Here is a 21,554-nt window from a genome sequence, read left to right as displayed (position 1 = left end):
AAACTTCCTTCCTGCCTTTCTTCTACCCCAACTTGGTATTAAACCATATGAAAATTCAGGTTTCCTTTATTGGTTCATGTTACTTTTTGAAGTTTTGCTATTTTTATCATTCTTAGCTAAAAAATTTACAGCTAAACAAAAGTTGCAAAATGTTGAGAAATATTTCCTCATGTAATTATTGTAGTTTCAAATTATTCTGATTCCGTAGTATTTCATTGTGGTACATGCTATCTTTCACATACAAATGTGATGAACTTTGAATTGTTCTCCTTGTACTTGTTTTCCTTGTTTATTCTGGCTCATTTCTTCTGACTACATTTCCAGAATAACTGACCAGAATTTGAGGTATAGTGTGTGGTCTTGGAAGGCAGTGGAGACAAAGTGAGAGGTATGGGCATCTATAAACCTAGGTCTCAATATGTTTGGTAAGCAGATGAGCAAAAAGAGTTAATTATGTTTTTCAAATGTGTAAAGTTTTCTTCTGACATCTATTTTATTTAACATTCTCTTGTTCACAGCATAAACAAGTGTAAAAATTACTATGAAGTACTGGGAGTCACAAAAGATGCCGGTGATGAGGATTTGAAGAAAGCTTACAGAAAGCTTGCTTTGAAGTTTCATCCAGATAAAAACCATGCACCTGGAGCAACAGATGCTTTTAAAAGTAAAGTAAATCTTTTCAAGCATTGTACATAATCTATTAGTACACTGACAGTAAATGTGTTAGTAGCCAGTTCAATTAATTCACTTCAGAAGGTTTCTGAATATTAGATTGTTTTTAGAAAAGTTCATTTAAATGTTCATATCAAATTCTTTAGAGAAGCATAGAAGGCATACAGAAGCATAACTTGATATTTGACAAAGGCAGTAAGTTCATTTTGACATAGATCTAAGCAAATTGCCTAGGCTAAACACATAAGTATATTTTCTAGGCACTTCAAGCCTACCCAACATAAATATTTAAAGAAATAATTATACACGAACTGTTGGCAGGCTGCCGTCCAGTTCTATGTTGATAAAAAAAAAGCAAGATAAGCAATTTAACAGACATTTAAAATACATTTTAATGGCTATTATCTTCTATGGTAGATTCACCTACTCGATCCACTTGTCTATTTTCCCAACTCATTTTTTTATTTAATATTCTTAAAATTTTGGTTTTTTCCTCACCCTTTTGTTATTTTCATTCATTTTTTGTAGTTTCCTATTTCCTTTTTTCCTGATACTTTTGTCTTTCAATGAGTATTGGATTAATGTGTTATAAGATTGCTTTTGTACTTTAATTCCTCTTTGTAATACAGTTTGGTTCTAATAGGTTCCACTTTATAAGAGTGTAGTTAGAGTTATGATCATCACTTGTTGGGGACCAGGCAAGTTTTAAGTATTATTTGGTATTTATTGTTACATTGTTGGCTTGGAGCCACGTGAAGTGGCCTGCATCTCTGTAAAATGTTATGGAGAGGTTGGAGGAGTTAGTTAGTCCTATGGAATGACTATATCTGCTTTTTTTTCTTTTTCTTTTTTTGGGGGTGGTGGTGAGGCAATTGAGGTTAAGTGACTTGCCCAGGGTCACGCAGCTAGTAAGTGTTAGGTGTCTGAGGCCAGATTTGAGCTCAGGTCCTCCTGACTCCAGGGCCAGTGCTTTATCCACTGTGCCACCTAGCTGCCCCTTATATCTGCTTTTAAAAATGTTTCCAAAATAGAGTTTTATTTCTTGAAAGTTTTTGCTAAGAAAACACATTAAAGGGGGCAGCTTGGTGGATTCAGCAGCCCTGGATTCAGGAGGACCTGGGTTTAAATCCAGCCTCAGACACTTGACACATACTAGCTTTGTGACCCTGGGCAAGTCACTTAACCCTCATTGCCCCAAGGGGGGGAAAAAAAGAAAAGAATACCCATTAAGGCCATTTGGAGGTTACAAAAACACATAAGTAATGTTTGGCTACTGAAGTGGTGCTAGTGATATAAATAGTTTTCAGTGTCAGCCATTTTAGCCAGGTTTCTTTTCCCTTAAGTTAAAGTGATCAATTTTATGGAGAAAAAACTTTTATTCAAACACAACCAAATTTTAGTTGACGTTTCAGTTGGTTCATATTACCAAGCTGCAGATACCTATAAAGCTGATCAGCTTAGCTTAATTCATAATAACAATCTCATACCTTTTTGCTAATGAAATGTTCTTTTAAAAGTACGATTTCTGATTTGATAGTTTTAAAGTTTTTTAAAAAATTGTTTACTTACTGAAGGCCACCCATGTTACATAAGAAAATAATACATAAGAAAATTCTCTTTCATTTTCCCATAAATACAAAATGTTTTTTAAATAATAGGTAGTTCATAATAGTGCTTCAAGTATAGTTTTGAAAAAATTATTCTTTTTTTCTATTTGATAGCTGCAGGTTTTTTTAATTGTTTGGAAACAATTGTTATGGTAGCAAGTTTTCATTACTCAAGGAAAGTTAATATTAAAATCACTACTTAAGGAAATAAGCTGCTTTTCCTTTCAGTTTCTTCAGTGAAGTAATATTAGCACAGCATTACCCAAATAACTAATATAAATGCCTATGTAACTATTGTATTTTGCCATCTCAAATTAAAAAAACAAAACAAAACAGGAAAACAGTAAGTTCCTTTATTACAGATGTAATTTTTGTTCAAAAGACTTATCTCCCCCAAAAATAGAACCCAAAGGGGCAATATGTTAAATCATGAGGGTTTTACGTTACCTGTAAGGAATGACTTCTTTATGATATTTTGTTAAATCTATTTGCGTCCAAAGAATAGAATTTAATAGACTCACAGAGCTGGATGAGGGTCTAGAGATCATCTCATGCAGCCCCCTCATTTGCCAGATAAAGAAACAAGTCAGACAAAATGTGCCCCACGTCACCAGCACCTAAATCAGGTCCGCTAAGGAGATATGGAATAAATAACCTCTCCAGATTTCTTGTAACTCTTTGAGTGGGAATATGAGTGTACCTAGTTTTAGGCAATACATATATTCCTTAAAAGTTATGGATGAATTTAATTTTCAGAAATCAAATCATCTAAAACCATGAGTTTTCCATGTGCATTTAAAGGAATTAGATGGTGAATTCTTTTGTAAAGAAAATGATCACCCCCCCACCCCCCCCACCCCTTAATTTCTTTCTTTTTGAAAATCCAGATTTTCTTATAATGGGTTTGCGTAAATCGAGTTGCATCTATAAACAGGGATGTTGTTCTACACAAGGCACTGGCAGCCTACGACAGGTGACAGAGGAGATGATTTTCAATGGCATCTGGGGCAATTGTTGCCGTCAGGGTCCTAGGCAGAATTACAAAGTAGGTGAAGTTTGTTTTCCCTGCCTTCCCACCTCCCTTTCTACAACCTTTTCTTACCACTTTCTCACATCCTCTCTTCTCTACTCCCCTCCCCCAGCTACTTAGAGTCCTCTTCTCATTGATCTCTTTATCTATGTTTTCTTTTGTTTGTGGATTTTTGGTTTTTGCTTTTTGGATTTTTTTGTGGGGCAATAAGGGTTAAATGACTTGCCGGGGGTCACACAGCTAGTGAGTGTCAAGTCCTGAGGCCAGACTTGAACTCAGGTCCTCCTGACTCCAGGGCTGGTACTTTCCCTACTCCGCCACCTAGCTGCGCCTCTTTATCTACATTTTCACTTTTATATCCAACCTAGGCCTGCATTCCTCCAGTGTTCCCTGGGCTCCAGAATTAACTCCCCTGCAACTTTACCCACCCACACTAAACAAATTAAAATTTCCTCAAAGTAGTCTGTCTCAGCTCTGTGTTGGGAGGAAGACACTTTGATTATGTGTTTGAAATGATTTGCACTAAGGAGTAAATGGGTAATAGATAAATTTATTAGGCCAAATTAATGTCCATTTTGTGGTATTTGGAGGAATGAGGGAATGTAGGTATTTTCATCTAGGGAGCTTTACTGGATCTCTTTGCCTACTCAGGGCCATATGGTTTCAACTTGAGGCAGAATGGTTAATGGAAAGAGCCTTGGTTATAGAATCAGGATATGGGCTCAAATCCTTGCTTTAATGTTTACTGCCTGTGTGACCTTGGACAAGTAACTTTTTATCCCTGGACCTCTGTGTCCTTAGCTGAAAAATGAGAGGTTTGGACAGGATGATCTATCTCTAAGGTCCTTTCCAGCTCTCAGTCTGTTGACGTTCAAGGCTCTTTAAAATTTAACCCCAAACTAGTATCTGCAAATGCCAATTCTCATTTAGTTCTAGCATGTGTTTTTTTCTAAGAATGAAAAAATTTTCATCATTTTAGTGCTAAAATGAAATACGAAAGGCAAGTGTAGTGCAGTAGCCAGCAGGCTGTGGAACCAGAAGGGCCTGGCTTCAGCTATTACTTCTGACACATGATGCCTGTGTCATCTTGGGCACATCATTTAACCTCTCACTGTTTTAAACAACCCTCTAGATTGCAAAGGTGGTACTAATCTGCACTGGGAAAGGGAGTTTTACTCATCAGTGAGTTCCTCATAACAATAAAATCATAGGGCCAGGACAGATTTTTTTAAAATGAAATTTAAAGGGGCAGCTAGGTGGCGCAGTGGATAAAGCACTGGCACTGTATTCAGGAGGACCTGAATTCAAATCCGGCCTTAGGCATTTACTAGCTGTGTGACCCTGGGCAAGTCACTTAACCCCCATTGCCCCACCCAAAAACCAAACAAACAAAAAAAAAACCAGTGTCTCTAGTGACAGACAGTTTGGTTCCAAATTCCAACCGGGATGCTTCCTGCATGTATGACACCGAGCAGTCCACTTAACTTGCCTCAGTAGTCTTTTCCGTAAAAAGAAGGGTGGACGAGAGGGCCTTTCACGTCCCTTCCATCTCTAGACCTGTGATCCTGATGAATGCTCACTCACATCCAATCTGCAAGTTATTTTCCTTGGAATTGCTCCCTTGGAAAATGCTCTGCACATAGCAGGCATTTCTTAGTAATAAGTGAATGGATCTAGGATGCTGAGTTTAACTCCTGTTATACCCTTATATAAAATCTGCTGCCTGGTTTTATTCTTATCTTCCAATGAGTCAAGCACGTTCCTCCTTCCAAGCCAAATCCCCCATTGAGTGGCTTCCCCCTTTTTGTTCTCCCTTCCCAAACACTGCCCACCTGTCGTGACCCAATTCAGGCCTCCCTGCCTTCATGAAGCGGTCCCTGATCATTCAGGCCCAAGTGTGTCTGTCTCTTGCATTTGGCTTTTTAAGACAGTTATTACCTTTGTTTGGAACGTCATTGTGTACTGCCCTGTGCCATTCCTTAAATGGTTGTGTTTGTGTGTGTGTGTGTGTGGGGGGGTTGTTATTTAACTTTGCAGCTGCATACACCCCGTCTCTCCAACGAGAGTAGTGTGCTGAACTGTTCTGTGCAGAATAGGCACTCAGATATTTGTTGAATAAATAGGCCCTGTTCCTGGGGCTATAACCCAGAAATTCTTTCATGATGCACCTAGACTAAAGGCAGTTTTCATTTTAAAGGCCACGGCTTGAAAAATTGCTGAGTGCAGGAATGGAACCCCCATGCCGTAGATGAATTCTTTGATTGTTTACTGTGTCAGCAGACTGGAGCAGAGGCTTGCTTGCGAGTGCTCTAGCATCTGAAGATTCCTTGCAGTGAGTGGATCATTAGTACAGAAGACTCACTTGAGGTGTAATTCGATTTTGTAACCTTGAGTGCCCATGAGCTCGGTGCAGTGGGGAAAGAAAAAAAAGGAATAGGAGACTTGGCTCTGATGAGCCTGATTTACACGGAAACCTTGAGAGAACTATAGGAAAGATTCAATTTGCTAATATGTGTTCCACAGACAAGCCAGGTGGGAAATGAAAAGGAAACCATTGTGGTTCAAAGTACTCAAGGAAGGTTTCATAAAGTTGGTGAAAATTCACACTTTGCTTGAAGGGTGGCTTGGTAGAGAAGAATCAGAGACAGTGTTTATGGGCTGATAGTGTGATAAAAAGCCAATCTGATTGGACAGGTAAGGTGAGGTCTAGTGAAGCATGGACTAGATTTAGTGGTTATGGGAAGCAATAATAGGTTTTTAAATAGAGGAAGAATATGAAAGCTGTGAAAGGCACCTCTTGTCAGATGAATTTTCCAAGAATCGCACACTTTTGGTGTGATAGTAATATTTGGGGTATTTTATAAAATACCATAATAAAATATCTCAAGAACAAGCATTTATATTTTAAAAATATTTAGAAGAAAACTTCAGTAAGATTGAGGCCATTTCTGTTTACGTCAGCAATTAAAGAAGAAAGTAGCACCGAGGAGTTAGAGATCAGTGATTTCAGTGCAGAAGAATCAACTCAAATGGAACTCTTGATTTGTTTGCAGCTTGGTTTTACCCTAAAACTAACGTAATGTCTGCATAAGAGATTGGAAGTGGATTTTGGTCCCTGGATAAGATAGCATTGACAGAGATGAGCAGGTAGCCTGGAACATCCCAAAAGCTCATTTGTAAGTTAGTTGTTAGGCATTTAGAATACCACATAGACAGTGATGCTCAGCGGTGGAAATCTGATGGTTGGTTTCCGGAGCCAGTCCAAAAAAGCCTGTTTGACACATTGTATTTGGAGTGACCACTATTTTGCCCTCTGAAAAAATACACTTAAGCCAGAGCCTTGCTGCCAATCATTTGTTACTGCCCTAAATTGTAAAGCAGAAAATCCATCCCCCCTGTCTGTTTGCATAAGAAATGTAGCTCCCAAGGTCAGTTATTTTACCCTTTATTCTAAGTTGGGGGGAAGTCGGTTGCTAATTGACTCCATGGAGAGGGTGGAGGGGAAGGCGGGCACGGCCCTTTCATCACCGTTCATCAGAGATTGCCTGTGTTTCATGAAATATTTAAAATGCAAGTTGTTCATTGTTTAAAGCTATAACCCCTCCTTTTTCTGGAAAACTCTGCCTCGTAGAACATGACCAGTAATTGACCCTGTAGTGTGATGTAATTTCTCTTCCATTCACCTATACAAAAATTAAATAAGACAAAACAACGCCACCAACTAAAATTGAACTGAAACTAAATCAACATTAAAATTGAATTTCCTATTAAGATGATGCCAGTAAGAGCACAGGCTGCCCGGGGTGAGAAGTACACTAATGTGTAGGAAGTACTTTGGAAACCCTAAGCATTCCATTAATTGTCAGTTATACTAACAATACAATTAGTGGTGGTCCCATTCCAATGAACAGATTAACCCAGGGTTTACCTTCATGCTGTTTGGAATCCTGGGGAAATGAGTCTTTCTGAATAGCTGAAAAGTTCTAACACATAATCATTCATGATGAAAATATTTAAAATATTTCACATACTCCCTAGTCTCTTTCTGGAGGACATATTGAATATGGGATAGCCCTTTCTTGATGACTCAAGATTATTGATTGATAAATTGGGGTGCTGATAGGGAAGGGGTTTATTGAGCTATATGGGAATATTTCTCTCTTAAATGAAATGTCCAAGGGGCAGCTAGGTCATGCAGTGGATAAAGCACTGGCACTGGATTCAGGAGGACATGAGTTCAAATCCGGCCTCAGACACTTAACACTTACTAGCCGTGTGACCCTGGGCAAGTCACTTAACCCTCATTGCCCTGCCCCCCATCCCCCCTCCCCCCAAAAGACATACCCAGAGTGCTCCTTTTTAAAATCTTGGATCTGTTTTTCCTGGGTTTTGGGGTTTTTTTTAATGATGATTTATTTTCTATTGTCTGTCATTTCTTATTGTTAGTTGTGCATACATGGCAAGCCCCCTATGCCCTTTTAATGTGTTGCTGTGCCTAGAAAAACCATACAACACAATGCTTCTAATTGCATTTCAGTAAGACCTCTCTTTAAGTCATGAGTGGCTCGTTACACTTTGAACAAAGTATGGTCTTTTTGTGCACGACTTTTATGACCATCTGCATGACTGCTCAGGGGTCTTTTTTTTTTCCCCTTTCTGTTTCTTGACTATGTTCAAGATAGGATGGATTTTGGAAACTGAGTTCTAGATGGAGTGAAATTATATATGTTAAAAATAAAAATAAGACAGGTAGGTCGTATAATGCATAGAGTGCAGAACTTGGAGTTAGGAAGACTGTTCAAATCTTGCCTAAGATGCTTCCTAGTTGTGTGACCCTGGGAAAGTCACTTACTATTAGCAACTAAAGAATAAAAACAAACTTTCTAGGTGTTTTTAAATATTGACACTTGTTGTTTTAGATTTTACACAAAATAACATGTATGTTGGGAGCAGCTAGATGACCAGTTGATAGAGTCCTGGGCCTGGAGTCAGTAAGACTCGAGTTCAAATGTAGTCTCAGACATTTACTAGCTGTGTAACCCTGGGCAAGTCACTTAATCTCTGTTTGCCTTAATCCTTTGATAAAGAAAATGGCAAAGCACTCCAGTGTCTTTGTCAAGAAAACCCCACAAGATTGTGGTCCACAGGATCACAAAGAGTCAGACACAACTGAACAACAACAAACTGTATATTAGAAGATATGCCCACTTAAAGGTATTTTAGAGCCCTATACAACATAGTTAAACTGCACATTTGTCTCCAGTTTCCTTTCCCAAGCTAGGAAGGCAAATTCTTTAACCTAAACCTCTGTTCTCAACCTGCTCTTTATTCCTTCAGAAGACAAGGGAGAAATAGTAGCAGCTGATGCTGAGTAATGTGTCCTGAAGGATGATAGACCCTCCACAATTGCCCATTTTCCTAATTGGATAACTCAGCCTTAAGAAGATGAGCTTTATGAATCTAGCTAAAACCATGTTCTCCGACAGTGTAATCACAGAGTGAGGCTAGAGCTCACAGCCTTAATTGTGGCTTTATCCCAGAATAATTCTACAGTCACTTATTTGCAGTTGGGAACATTGTATAGACAACATTTTAAAATTGGACAATTCACATAGTTGAATTTGTAGAAGCAAATTACTTTAATCGGGCACTTAAAGAATTTTCTTGGTTAAGGTTTTGTCTTTTTAGGTACAGCTAAAACAACAGGGAAGGGGGAGAGAATAGCATTGAAAGCCTGATGAAAACTACTCTAATTTCAATTTCCAGTGACAACAGCAATGTTTTTAGATGGAAAATAAATGTAATGATGGTAGGGCTGAACTCAGACAGCTAAATCCTTCAGGAGTCTAGGATGGCAGTGACTGTCCTCCAGGTAATTAGGACCCACTACTAGCTGTTGTGTATGGCTGGAAGGCACTGAACTTCTTGAGCATTTAGAGAGAAAACTATACATAGTCAGATGCTTCTGGGGGTGTCATATCTGTGGTTCTCAGACTTCATAGCTTAGTGTGTTTTCCTTATATGTGTTAGACATTCACTTTATAATGTTCTTATTTGCCTTCTTTAATGTTCTTAGTATTTCTGTTCTTTCTGCTTTCTGGTACTTGACATCAAAACACAAAATTACGTTGGTCAGCAAGGTACTCCAGTCTGGCATGTTTGTCAGATACCATAGAATGTTTTGGAGCTTGAAATATGTTGATTCAATCCATAATTACTAGATGGGAGGGTATGGAATCCCATTTGGGGGAAAAGAGAATTAACCCTATTTTCCTAATAAACATCGCTACATAGAGTATTTTTGATGAAATAGTTTCACATGTTCTTGCTTAGCAGGGAGATCACTAGCATTATATTCATACCATGGAGGAACAACAGGTTTTGCAAAGTACAGCTTGTGAAATGCTGCCTTATGCTTTAACATGATAGCATTGCTTTGTAGCTCCTAGCTTTATGGTCAGATCCTTTATAAAAAACATTTTATATATTTTATCTAAATATATAAAATATAGGTCTATATATTATACATTTTATAGATAAATGTAATTACAATTGATATATATTTCACATAACGTTTTATATAATCTTTTTCTTAATCTCCAGCTGATGGTTCACTTATTTTATTTTTTGTTTTATTAGTCTTTTTTGTTTTTTATGTCACTGTCACTTCCCAATCTTATTCTACCCCTTACCCCCAAGACCTTCTTATAACAAGAAAAAAGTTAAACAAAGCCAACTTACTTTATGTGAAACTTTACTATATGTGCTTCTTTGTTGAGAGGAAGGAAGTTTGCTTCATCATCAGGTCTTTGGAACCAAGATTTGACATTGTATATAATCTAAATTTTGGTGGTTTGGGTGCTGTTTTCCATTTATGGCATTACAGTACAGGGCAATTATTGTGGTCATTTTATATCTTATTCCATTGGTTTTGCTTTCTTTGCCTCTCTTCAGTTCATATAAGTCTTCCCATATTTCTCTGACTCCTCACGGTCATCATTTCTTACAGTGTAAGTGTCCTAGTGTCTATTTTACTTGTATCTCACCACCTTATTTATCCATTCTCCAAGTGGTGGACATTTACTTAGTTTTCCATATTCAGCAAAACAATTTCAGTACCACAAGAGAATTTGGGTAACTCATGGGATTTATTATGAAGAATTGTCACATTTCCCTCCTGATTGATGCAGTTGAAAACTTAACACTTGTGTGACTATGGGCAAGTTATTTTACCTCTCTGAGCCGTAGGTTCCTAATTTGTCAAATAGGGTGGAAAGACCAAATGATCTTTAAGGTCTCTTCTAGTTCTAAAATTTTTCTGATTATTAAGGTTTTAAAATTTTTTATCAACACATGAAATCAGGTTATCTTATATTTTATTTTGAACAGACTTTCCATTACTTGCAGGTCTTGCAGGCAATATAGTTTTTTGTTGTTGTTTGGGGGGGGTTAAATTTTTTTTTTTTACGTTATAAATGTAGTCATACAAAACATTTTCATATTAGGTTGTGAAAGAAAACAGACAAAAAACTCAAGAAAAATAAAGTTAAAAAAAATATGTTTCAATCTGTATTCAGGAACCATCAGTTCTTTCTCTGGGGATGGATAGCCTCCTGGATCATTGTGTTGCTGAGAATAGCCAAGTCATTCACAGCTGATCATCTTACAATATTTCTATTACTTTATACACACTACATTTCACTTTGCATCAGCTCATCTAAGTCTTTCCAGGTTTTTCTGAAAGCATCCTGTTCATCATTTCTTATAGCACAATAGTGTTCCATCATAATCTCATTCCACAATTTGTGCAGCCATTCCCCAGTTGATGGGCCCCCCCTCAATTTCCAATTCTTTACCACCAGAAAACAGTGGCTGTAAATATTTTTTGTACGTATATAGGTCCATTAACTTTTTGTTTTTTTTAATCTTTTTGGATACCAACCTAGTGTGGTAAAGCAATATAGTTTTTTGTTTGTTTTTTGTTTTTTGTTTTTGGTGAGGCAATTGGGGTTAAGTGACTTAAGTGCCCAGGGTCACACAGCCAGTAAGTGTTAAGTGTCTGAGGCCGGATTTGAACTCAGGTCCTCCTGACTCCAGGGCCGGTGCTCTATCCACTGCGCCACCTAGCTGCCCCAAGCAATATAGTTTTAATGATAAAGCTTCTGAATAGATGTGTTTGTCTCATTCATTAAAAACAAGAATTTATTGAGTGTTGCTATATGCCTAACCATTGTGGGAGATACAAATGAACTTTTAAGTCCACCAGAAGTAGCATTTACTTATTGGTGTTAGAGAAACATAAACTTCAGTTAGGAAAATTAGGCATATTACTATTTCACTGTTTTCATGATCTTACTTGCCCCTAGTGATGTAGAATACAATCTATCTATACCTTTTTATTCTTTGTGACTCTTGTCTGTGTCTTCCCCCCGACTCCTATGAGAATCTACAACTAATCTTCTGGAACACTTCCTTCAGGTCTTTTAACATTATGAAAATATTTAAAGAATAGTCACTTACTATTACACATTAAGTACTATAATTGGGATATAGACAGAACTAGCTTTTTTTTTTTTTTTTTGGTGAGGCAGTTGGGGTTAAGTGACTTGCCCAGGGTCACACATCTAGTAAGTGTTAAGCATCTGAGACCGGATTTAAACTCAGTTCCTCCTGACTCCAGGGCCCTTGCTCTATTCACTGCGCTACCTAGCTGCCCCAGAACTAGCTTTTAAACTTGGCATGTTTCTGCTTAAGGATGGAAGTTGCCACAAAATAGAATTATAGCCAAATATGTATGTGTGCATATGCATGTATATACATAGGCTTGCAAGTATACATGTATGTGTGTACACATGTGGTTTATATATGTAAATGTGTGTGGTTATGTACTGGTAAGTATGTATACACACGCACACAGTTATATCCTGGTAACTGACCTGACATTGGTGAAAACTTCCTCTATCAAGCATCAAGTGAGCAGAGAAGTGAAATAGGAAACTTCGGAAAGTTGAGATTGCCCCTCTAGGAAAGAACTGCTTTTCAAACTGATAGGGAGGAGCTGTAATGGTTGTTCAGGTCCTTGGAAAAGAGGAGACTTGGGCTAAGCCTTGATGAATGGAGTCACAGGAGGGAGAGCTGGTGTAGATAGGAAAGTACTACAAGCTAGGACAGAAATGAACGTTGGTATTTCATGTGTAGAGAAGCTCAACTAGTGGGTTAGTGTTGTGGAATACCTGGAGATTATTACAGAAAGAATGGAAACCTATCTTTGAAAGATGATCTTGATTAAGTTAGAGATAGATATGTGGATATATAGATATAGCTTAATATATCTGTTATGATGTGATTTGCTTTTATTCACTTTTTATTTTTTATCTATTGTTTATTCACTTTTCTTCATTACATATTTCAGAGATTGGCAATGCCTATGCTGTTTTAAGCAATCCTGAAAAAAGAAAGCAGTATGACCTCACAGGCAGTGAAGACCAGGCGTGTAATCACCAAAACAATGGCAGATTTAATTTCCACAGAGGCTGTGAAGCGGATATAACCCCAGAAGATTTGTTTAATATATTCTTTGGTGGTGGATTTCCATCAGGTACTGTAACAGTCACTCATACAGTGTTTATTGAAGTTAGAGATGTTCAAACCAAGTCTTTGAAAATGTTTTTCTTATCGTTCCCATCTTTGCTGAAGATGTCCAAGTCATGAGCCAAAGTCCAGGAGGTGGAAATGGGTGTCTGTTACTGCCTTTAATGTCATTTGTCCTCCGAGGGCAATGAAGCTCATGGCTCTTCTGTAGAAAAACTATGAGCAAGGAAGTGGCAGGAAATTAGATAGCAAGTCATGCCGTAAGGTCATATGGTCAGAGCTCTGAGAGCTGTTAGGTAGCATCTGGAAAGCACTTTGAAGACCTTCAAGCACTATACAAATGTGAGCTCCGCCTTGACTGTAAACTTCTCTGACTCTACAGGAGTTATTTATTTCATTTGCACAGGTTTCCCATTGGTATATAATGGTAATTGATTAGTGAAAAGTTTGGATCATGTGTTTATCTAAAACACTTTTATTGAATTCAGTCACATAGAGTAACAGGAATGAAGTAATTAAATTGATGCCTAATCAAGGTTACAAACAACAATAAGATAAATAAACAGTGAGGCTTTTTGATGTAGTGGACAAGAACACCAACCCCAGAGGCAGGAAGGCCTACCAGGTTTCCAGTTCTGCCTTTGACACATCTGGTGTGTATCACCTGGGACAAGTCTCTGTACTTTGTGGTGCCCCAGACAGCTCTTGTAGACCAGGAGGTGCAGAGCGGCTGTTGAGCAGCATTGAGAAAGCAAGCTTCCTCACCAGGAGTTTGCCTTTGCCTCTGAAACCCCATATATATCTATATCTATATCTATATCTATATCTATATATATATATATATATATATATATATATATATATGTCTATTCACTAATTGGATAGCCTGATCAGTTTATGAATGACATTGCCATAGCTTTAATCTAGTAGTTAGGATCTTGTCTATGCAGCAAAACACTTAACAAACATTTATTAAATGTCTACTATATAGAAGAAACTGTTCTAGGTACTGGAGACAGGCCTTTCTATGAAAGAACTTAGGTTCTAATGAGGGAGATGGATATATACACAAATGATACAAGATAGAGTGAGAAGTACATAGACAAGATCCTAAGTGCTGGGAAAAATTTGAGAATGAAAAAGATCAGTGTCACCTGGGCAGAGTGTGTGTGTGTGTGTGTGTGTGTGTGTGTGTGTGTGTGTGTGTGTGTGTGTGTGTGTGAGAGAGAGAGAGAGAGAGAGAGAGAGAGAGAGAGAGAATGAGAGAGAGAGAGAGAGAAAGATGAATACAGGGAGAAGGTCCCCAGGTGTGAGGAACAGAGACATAGGAAAGGAAAAGATGATGATGAGTTATAGAGAGTAGCCCAGTTTAGCTGCAGTATAGACTACATAAAGGGGAATATTATGAAACAAGGCTGGAAAATTAAGTTGGAGTTACATTTTAGAAGGCGTTGCTTATCTAAGTCAAGCCTTTATGTACTTTATGCCAAGCAGTAGAAAGCTGTTAGAGTTTTTTGAGTAGAGAAGTAAAAGAACATTACAGTGTTTTAAAAAGATGACTCAAGCTTTCGTATAGAGGATGTCATACTCAGAGGAAGATCAGTTAAGAGGTTATTTATTATAGCAGTCTGGATGAAAAAAGACAAAAGGGTCTCAGCTGGGGTGGCTGTAATAGGTAAAGAAGAGCAAACCGTACTCAATCAAAAGATATTTCAGGGACAGTTTGAACTGCTGTTCATTATCGAGGTGAAAGATCTTTGCCTCCTGTCCTTTTCTGAATGATGTTAATAATGATTTTGGTGAGTTATCTGACTTAAAAAAATAAGCTATATTTTGCCCTTTATTGCAAAGGTACTGTGTGAATGTAAAATTATAATTAAATTTGTTATCTAATAAATATTTTTTTAATTAATAAAATTATTTTAATTTGAGCTTGGGCAATGGGAAAAATCAATGGTTCCATTAATAAGGAGGAGAATTACCTTTTGGGCCAAAGATAATGAATTTCTTTTGGGAAATACTGAGTTTGATCTAATGGTGAAACACTCATTTCTTATGAAAGGAATGCCATGGGAATGAGATCTGGAAGTCTGTACAAGGTCTTTATAAAATCCTTTTGCAAGATGTTAAACTTTTAAATTTGAATAACCTAGGATGAAGGTGTGATACAATTGGCAATCTTCATGATAATGACTTAGAAATTTTCTTCTCATGGACCTAGTTCTGCTAGCCATAGAACACCATTTACCATGATCCATGGTAACCATTTGTACACAATCTGAACTAATATGTTGCAGTCTGTTCTGTAATGGGTCTTAAATTTTGCTGCTAAATACCACATACTTATTGTTTCTGTTACAACTAAAACCTATGTTGCTTAAATTCAAAAGCACCCTAAGACTTTTTAAAGAATCTTTATAGGGGCAGCTAGGTGGTGCAGTGGATAGAGCACTGGCCCTGGAGTCAGGAGGACCTGAGTTCAAATCCGGCCTCAGACACTTAACACTAGCTGTGTGACCCTGGGCAAGTCACTTAACCCCAATTACCTCACTTAAAAAAAAAAGAATCTTTATAATTGATAAATATGATTTGCTTAAAGGAAAAAAAAACCCTTCATATTTGATCTGCAGGTGTCATTTAGACAGTGACTGAATATTCTTAAGGGTAATACTTTGATTATATTTCCTGAATTTGGGTTTTATTTATTTATTTTTTTAAGCTTTTTGGTCATGACTGTAATTTTTGGCTTAACATTGCTTTTCACTCTTTAGGTAGTGTACATTCATTTTCTAATGGACGAGCTGGATATAGTCATCACCACCAACATCGGCATAGTGGACATGAGAGAGAAGAAGAAAGAGGCGATGTATGTTTGGGACATAATTGCTTATATTTACCTTGTTCCCAGAAATTAACTTAAGTGGTATGATTTGTTGAAAGGGCTGTATAAAAAATAAATACATGAGCAAAATTTATAACGAAACTGTCCAGAGAATCCACAAATAAGAAGGCAAGTCTGCATTTACATCTGATCACTTCTGGTTCCACCATCAAAGGGAATGTGGACTTTTCTCCTCTTTACATCTTGGGATCACAGTCTGCCATACCTCTCTCCTCCTGCCCCACAATCCTTTTCCATATTCCTGTCCTAAGTGGACCAGAAACACCTTTCAAATCCATTTACTATTCTATTTTACTCTAGGATAGAATGAGGAAATCTATGGAGTCCTAAGTTCCTACTTTGTAAAATAATAAATTTAATTACAAGTACAAAACTTCATTACTTAGTGAAACTTAATATAACATGAATGGTCTTGTTTCTATAGGTTCAACCTATTTCCAAAGTTGTGTAGCTATTTTAAACCCTATCCTTGGGAAAACTCCCTTTTGCCTTGCTCTGGGCCTTGCTCTGGGCCTTGCTCTGGTTCCCAGTCCCAGCCCCTCAGTGTCAGGCCAGGGCCTTGATTTTGGATTTCCTGCAGCAGCACTGCCTTCACAAGTCTCTCCCTAGGGTTTCTCTGCCTGGGAAGAGGCTCCTAGGAGGCTGCTCCCCACTAGGGAGCCTTTTTTCTTAACTGCTCTCTCTGCATGGTTGCTGCCTTCTTTACAACATTTAGCATAAATCAGATCATCCCTTTTTCTCTTAAAAGGTTCTTTTTCTCACTTTTACTCTAGCCTATCCATAGGCAGGTTCTCCCGTCAAACACATAAAACTTTCTATCATGTTTGGAGACCTCTCAACTAATTCCTAACCAATGGACAAACCTTCATTTAGATATTCACAAGGACCAATTTAAAAACACACCTAAGGTATCTTTTTCCCCCCTGTGATGGAAATGAGGAATACATTCTTGAGGTTGCAGGTATTTCACCACAGTATTTGCTAGTCTTCCATAGCAACAAATTTTATAAATATCTTTTCCCCGAATACCACCTCTTCACTTTTCATGTATTTAAATTTTTTTTTCATTGAACCTAATCCAGTTTGTGCCACTTTAGAGTTACACAGTTATCTACAATTTTTGTTGTAATAATTTACTGGAATCTTAGCCCAGGATAACCCTAACAGAGAGGTATCCAGGCCTATCACCTTTTCCTCAAATATTTGTTACTTCTCTTTTCTTGGAAGACAAAAATGGGCTAATGAGGAAATGTCTGCTCTGAATTCTCTGTGTGCTATAGAGAGAGTAGCCATATGGCATGCTGACAAGGTCATTGAAGAAGTGGAAGGCAAGAGATTTGTGTTTAATTCTTTCTCTTCCACTAACTAGCTCTGCAATCTTTTCCTCATCTGTAAAATGAAGATTGGAATAAATTATCTCTAAGGCCCCTTCCAGGTCTAAAATTCTGTTTTCAAATTAGCCATTTAATTGTCAAATACCAATATATTGAAAGCCTCCTCACTGATCAGAAACTTCCATTTTCCTAGTTAGTTCTTAAAGGTACAAATAACTTTTTATTTAATAGGGTATATCTAATAAGATAAACCCTACTAAAATTAGTCATTATACAGCTTACCTATTTCCATGCACATAAAACTTGAGTGACCTCAGGATATAACATGACCTGACCTTCCTCATGCTTTCCTCCAGGGCTCCCAGATGCCCCAGGATACAACACTGTCAGGCCCTGTTATTTCCTTCCCTAGACGGAATTTCTGGATGCCCCCAAAACACTTCCTACATTGAGCCTAGGCCTTTAAGGGTTTTGCCAAAGGCTTGAGCCTGATGAGTAAGAGAGAGGGAAACCATGAACTTTGCAGTCACCTGTCCATATCAACAGTCCTCCCATCTGTTTTATCATGACTCACTCCCCAGTGGTTGGCATACTCCTGTCTTCCTCTTATTAGCCCTGTAATAATGAACCCCTGTTGACTGAAGAACAAACTCCCTTCCCAATCCCAGCTGTCCCCCGCATCATTCTCACCTACCTCAGCCAGCCCCCTTACAGCCCCCTCCAGACCTTTCTACCTCACCCCATTTCACTGTGCCTTCTAGAACTCTGTAATACATTTGATTTCATTATAGGCCTCCTCCTCTTTATCTTCTGGTACTCCCTGAGTCCTCCCCCCCAGAAGGCACGGCATCATTGGCCACCCTTTCCTGCACTAGCGGCAACCTCTCATACCCCACGACTCTGGTCCCCATGAGTCTGAATTTTCTTTGTTCCTTCTTGCCATTTTCAGACTCTCCCTCCACCACCATCATTCAGCAGTTTCTTCTTGGAGGTTCACCATAACCAAATTTACCCCTCAGATCCTGATGAATGTTACTTACTGACTTGCAGGACATTCTTCCTCTTTTCTCAAGGAGATTAGTCCTTAACTAGCAGTTACTTCACCCCAACCAATACCCACATACATACATATTTTCTCGTGTGTGTGTGTGCGTGCGTGCGTGCGTGCGTGTGTGTGTGTCTCCTCATAATTATTCAGATACCCAGTTCTTAATTCTGTTCTCCTTGGATGACCTCCTTCTCTACTTGTGACATCATGTGAGTCTTGCCTTCACCTAAAAGCACTCTTTTCCATGTCAGAGAACACCAGAATTCCCGTCTCTGATCATAGTCTTGTATCATTGTCTCTTCCTCCGTCCGTCACCTTCAGTTCCCTTTCCCAGTGTGTTGGCCCTGCTCAGGCTGTGCTCTCCTCCTTTGCCAGCCCTTGGTGAACCACCTGAGCTCCGTGCTATCCTTCACTGTTAAACCTCCTGCTCCCTTATCTAATCATCATGTCTGTCTTACCAGGCCCCGACTGTAGATTATCCTCAGTGTCCATCTCTTGCTCCTATTTGCATGCTGCTGACTGGCACTGGTGGACATCATGGAATTAGGTCAAGTCCATTGCAGATTTGTTCAGTCATCGCATCTTGTTCTTTCTCTCTGTACTACGTCTCTCCTATATACGTCCCTTCTCATGGAACCACTCCCCTGGTTCAAGCCTCTGTCAGCAGTCTACTACGTAACTCCAGCAGTAGCTACGATTTTGTCTTCCTGTCTCAAGTCTTTCTTCATTCCATCCCATCCTTCCTGCAGGTGCCAAAGGGATTTTCCTAAAACTCGGGTCTGATCATATTACCCTCCTCCCCAGTGAGCCCCAGGGACTCCCCATTCATTTTAGAGTCCAATAGAAGCCCCCCTGGTTGGCATTTGAAACTTCTCGCAGACTGACCCATTTCTGTCTCCTCGACATCCCTCTCCCCCAGCCACCTCTCACGTCCCTGTGCCTTTGTGCTGGTGGTCCCCCTCCTTACCTGGTTTCCTTCCAGACTTAGAGCAGTTAGCGCCTTCTTTGGGAGGCCTTATTGCTCTCCCCACTCTGCATCAACCTTTTCTTTATACTCTGTGCAGCTATGTATGCGTAAATTGGTTCCCCCATTAGCGTGTAAGCTCCTTTCAGGGTTCAGGACAGGGACTGTGCTTCCTTTGTGTCCCTGGCTGTTACCAGAGTGCCTGGCACACAGTAAGTGCTTAATAAATGCTTGTTGACTGATTGAATGCCATTACATTCCTTGCCTACTACTTTGTGAGCATCAAATTAGATTCTATGTGAAAGTTCTTTGAAAATCTGGAAAACATAAATGTTTATGGTAATGCTGCTTCTATTAATATGATGCTCTGGGGCAGCTAGGTGGTGCAGTGGCTAGAGCACCAGCCCTGGAGTCAAGAGGACTTGAGTTCAAATCTAGCCTCAGGCACTTGACACTTACTAGCTGTGTGACCCTGGGCAAGTCACTTAACCCCAATTGCCTCCCCCCCCCCCCCCCCAAAAAAAATACAATGCTCTCAATTGGCTAGTTAAGTCCTACAGAATTCATTTTTCTAGTTTCTGTTCTAGGGATACTTATTTAATTCCTTCCAGATATGATTTTTCATTCAGCTGTATATATATATATATATATATATATATATATATATATATATATATAGTTTGACTTGTATTGGTAGGAGTTTCCTCAATGGGAGTCACCTTCCTGATAAAACCAAGTCTATGCTGAAACAGATGGTTTAGTCTTAGGCTTATGCTACCAGCCCTCTAGTATTTCATGTAGGAGATCTTAATCAATTGATTTTATAAATCGGCCCACAGGCCTAATTCAGCCTCTCTTGCACTCTCCTACCCACCATTTGTTTCCTTGCTTATTATGAGGTAACTTTTTTTGACTCTGACTTGGTCAGATCCTCATTATAAAGAAAAATCTACTTGTAAGATTCTAACTTAGAGGTTATCTTTTGAGCAAATTTAATATGCATGGAAATCAGCTCATATTTTTCTGCAAATAAACTAGGGTATTTAAAGAGAGGGGTAATTGTTCACATTTTGAAAAAAGTTTCCTTAACAAATTCACCAGAATATATTTAAATTATTCTTTATTATTTGATTGGGTGGTTGGGAGGAAGAGTAGAAAAATACTTTGTTACCATGGCCAATTTAATCAGAAGGGAACATATTGTGTCAATGAGGAAATAAACCAATTTTCAGAAATTTGGCATAAAATTTTTCAGAACTGGAGCTGTTGTGAAATAGGAGGAAATATGAAACACACTCTAATTCTCATGCAACCCAGGATCACTATCAAAATCTGTTTTAGATTGTGAATGACCCTCTAGTTATTTTTTTGTTGTTGTTGTTTTTTGTCTGTTTATTTTTTGCAGGGCAGTGAGGGTTAAGTGATTTACAGGGTCACATGGCTAGTAAGTGTCAAGTGTCTGAGGCCAGATTTGAACTTAGGTCCTCCTGAATCCAGGACCAGCGCTTTATCCACTGTGTCATCTAGCTGTCCCCAACCCTCTAGTTTTTAACTTTCACTTATAGTTCAGTTTCTGTTCAGAGGCTGGTTTATACAAAGACAGCTTGGTATCCGCAAAGAAAGTGCATTGGATCCAGCTTCCAGGCCTAGTTCTCCCCCTAGAAAGGAACTTGGTCAGTCCTTGGCAAAATGCACAGGTTCCATCAAATATTTTCTAAAGACCTTTTCCCTTCTTAGATTCCCGGATTCTGTGTGAATTCTCGTTTGGAAAACGTTGAGGTTCTAACTTGTTGTTTTCCATTTTGTAGGGAGGTTTCTCTGTGTTTATACAGCTGATGCCTATTGTAGTGTTGATCCTTGTGTCCTTGTTAAGCCAGCTGATGGTCTCCAATCCTCCTTACTCCTTATATCCCAGAAGGTAAGTAGTTATTTTACACCAAATCAGTTTCCTTAGTGGTCTTTATTTTTTCTAATCTAGCTTATTTAGTCGAATAAGGAAAGACTTGCTGTGATTAAACTTCATAGCTATTTAATATGAAAAGATGATGTGTTGACATAATACTTTTCTACTTTCAAGGCAAAAATAAAATGGGTATTTTCTGCCATTTCATAGATGTAAAGAAGTGAAGAAACAACTTCATTTTCCTGTATATGTTAACATATGTAACTATTTATATAGTATGGAATAAAGAGAAGTTGATATTACTCCTTGTTTACACAAAGCCCATTTTCTCACAGAATCGGAAATGAATCTTGGATTGTACCATTAGATTCTTTATCTTGAAGACAGCTTAATCCAGTATTGCAGACAAATTTAGTTTTATTAACATCAGGTTTGTTGAATGGGAGTCTGTACATTTATTTTGCCTTCATTGAATGTTTTTCTATTAAAAATGTAATATATTG

The 21,554-nt window shown here is 38.4% G+C and overlaps 1 protein-coding gene across 2 annotated transcripts in view; it reads left to right on the top strand.

Annotated features, from left to right (window-relative positions):
• Nucleotides 1-21,554, top strand: part of DNAJB14 (DnaJ heat shock protein family (Hsp40) member B14) — a 101,432-nt gene that overhangs the window by 69,105 nt on the left and 10,773 nt on the right. For both annotated transcript variants that reach the window (XM_043970974.1, XM_043970975.1), the window contains 4 exons: nucleotides 519-664; nucleotides 12,722-12,907; nucleotides 15,672-15,766; nucleotides 20,957-21,066. In XM_043970974.1, the coding sequence (XP_043826909.1) occupies nucleotides 519-664; nucleotides 12,722-12,907; nucleotides 15,672-15,766; nucleotides 20,957-21,066 (537 nt within the window). The remainder of the gene's footprint in view (nucleotides 1-518; nucleotides 665-12,721; nucleotides 12,908-15,671; nucleotides 15,767-20,956; nucleotides 21,067-21,554) is intronic.

Source organism: Dromiciops gliroides, chromosome 6 (genome assembly GCF_019393635.1).
Source record: "Dromiciops gliroides isolate mDroGli1 chromosome 6, mDroGli1.pri, whole genome shotgun sequence".
Classification (NCBI taxonomy): Eukaryota; Metazoa; Chordata; class Mammalia; order Microbiotheria; family Microbiotheriidae; genus Dromiciops; species Dromiciops gliroides.
Note: the sequence above shows the minus strand (reverse complement) of the source record. Positions and strands in the feature narration are given on the sequence as shown.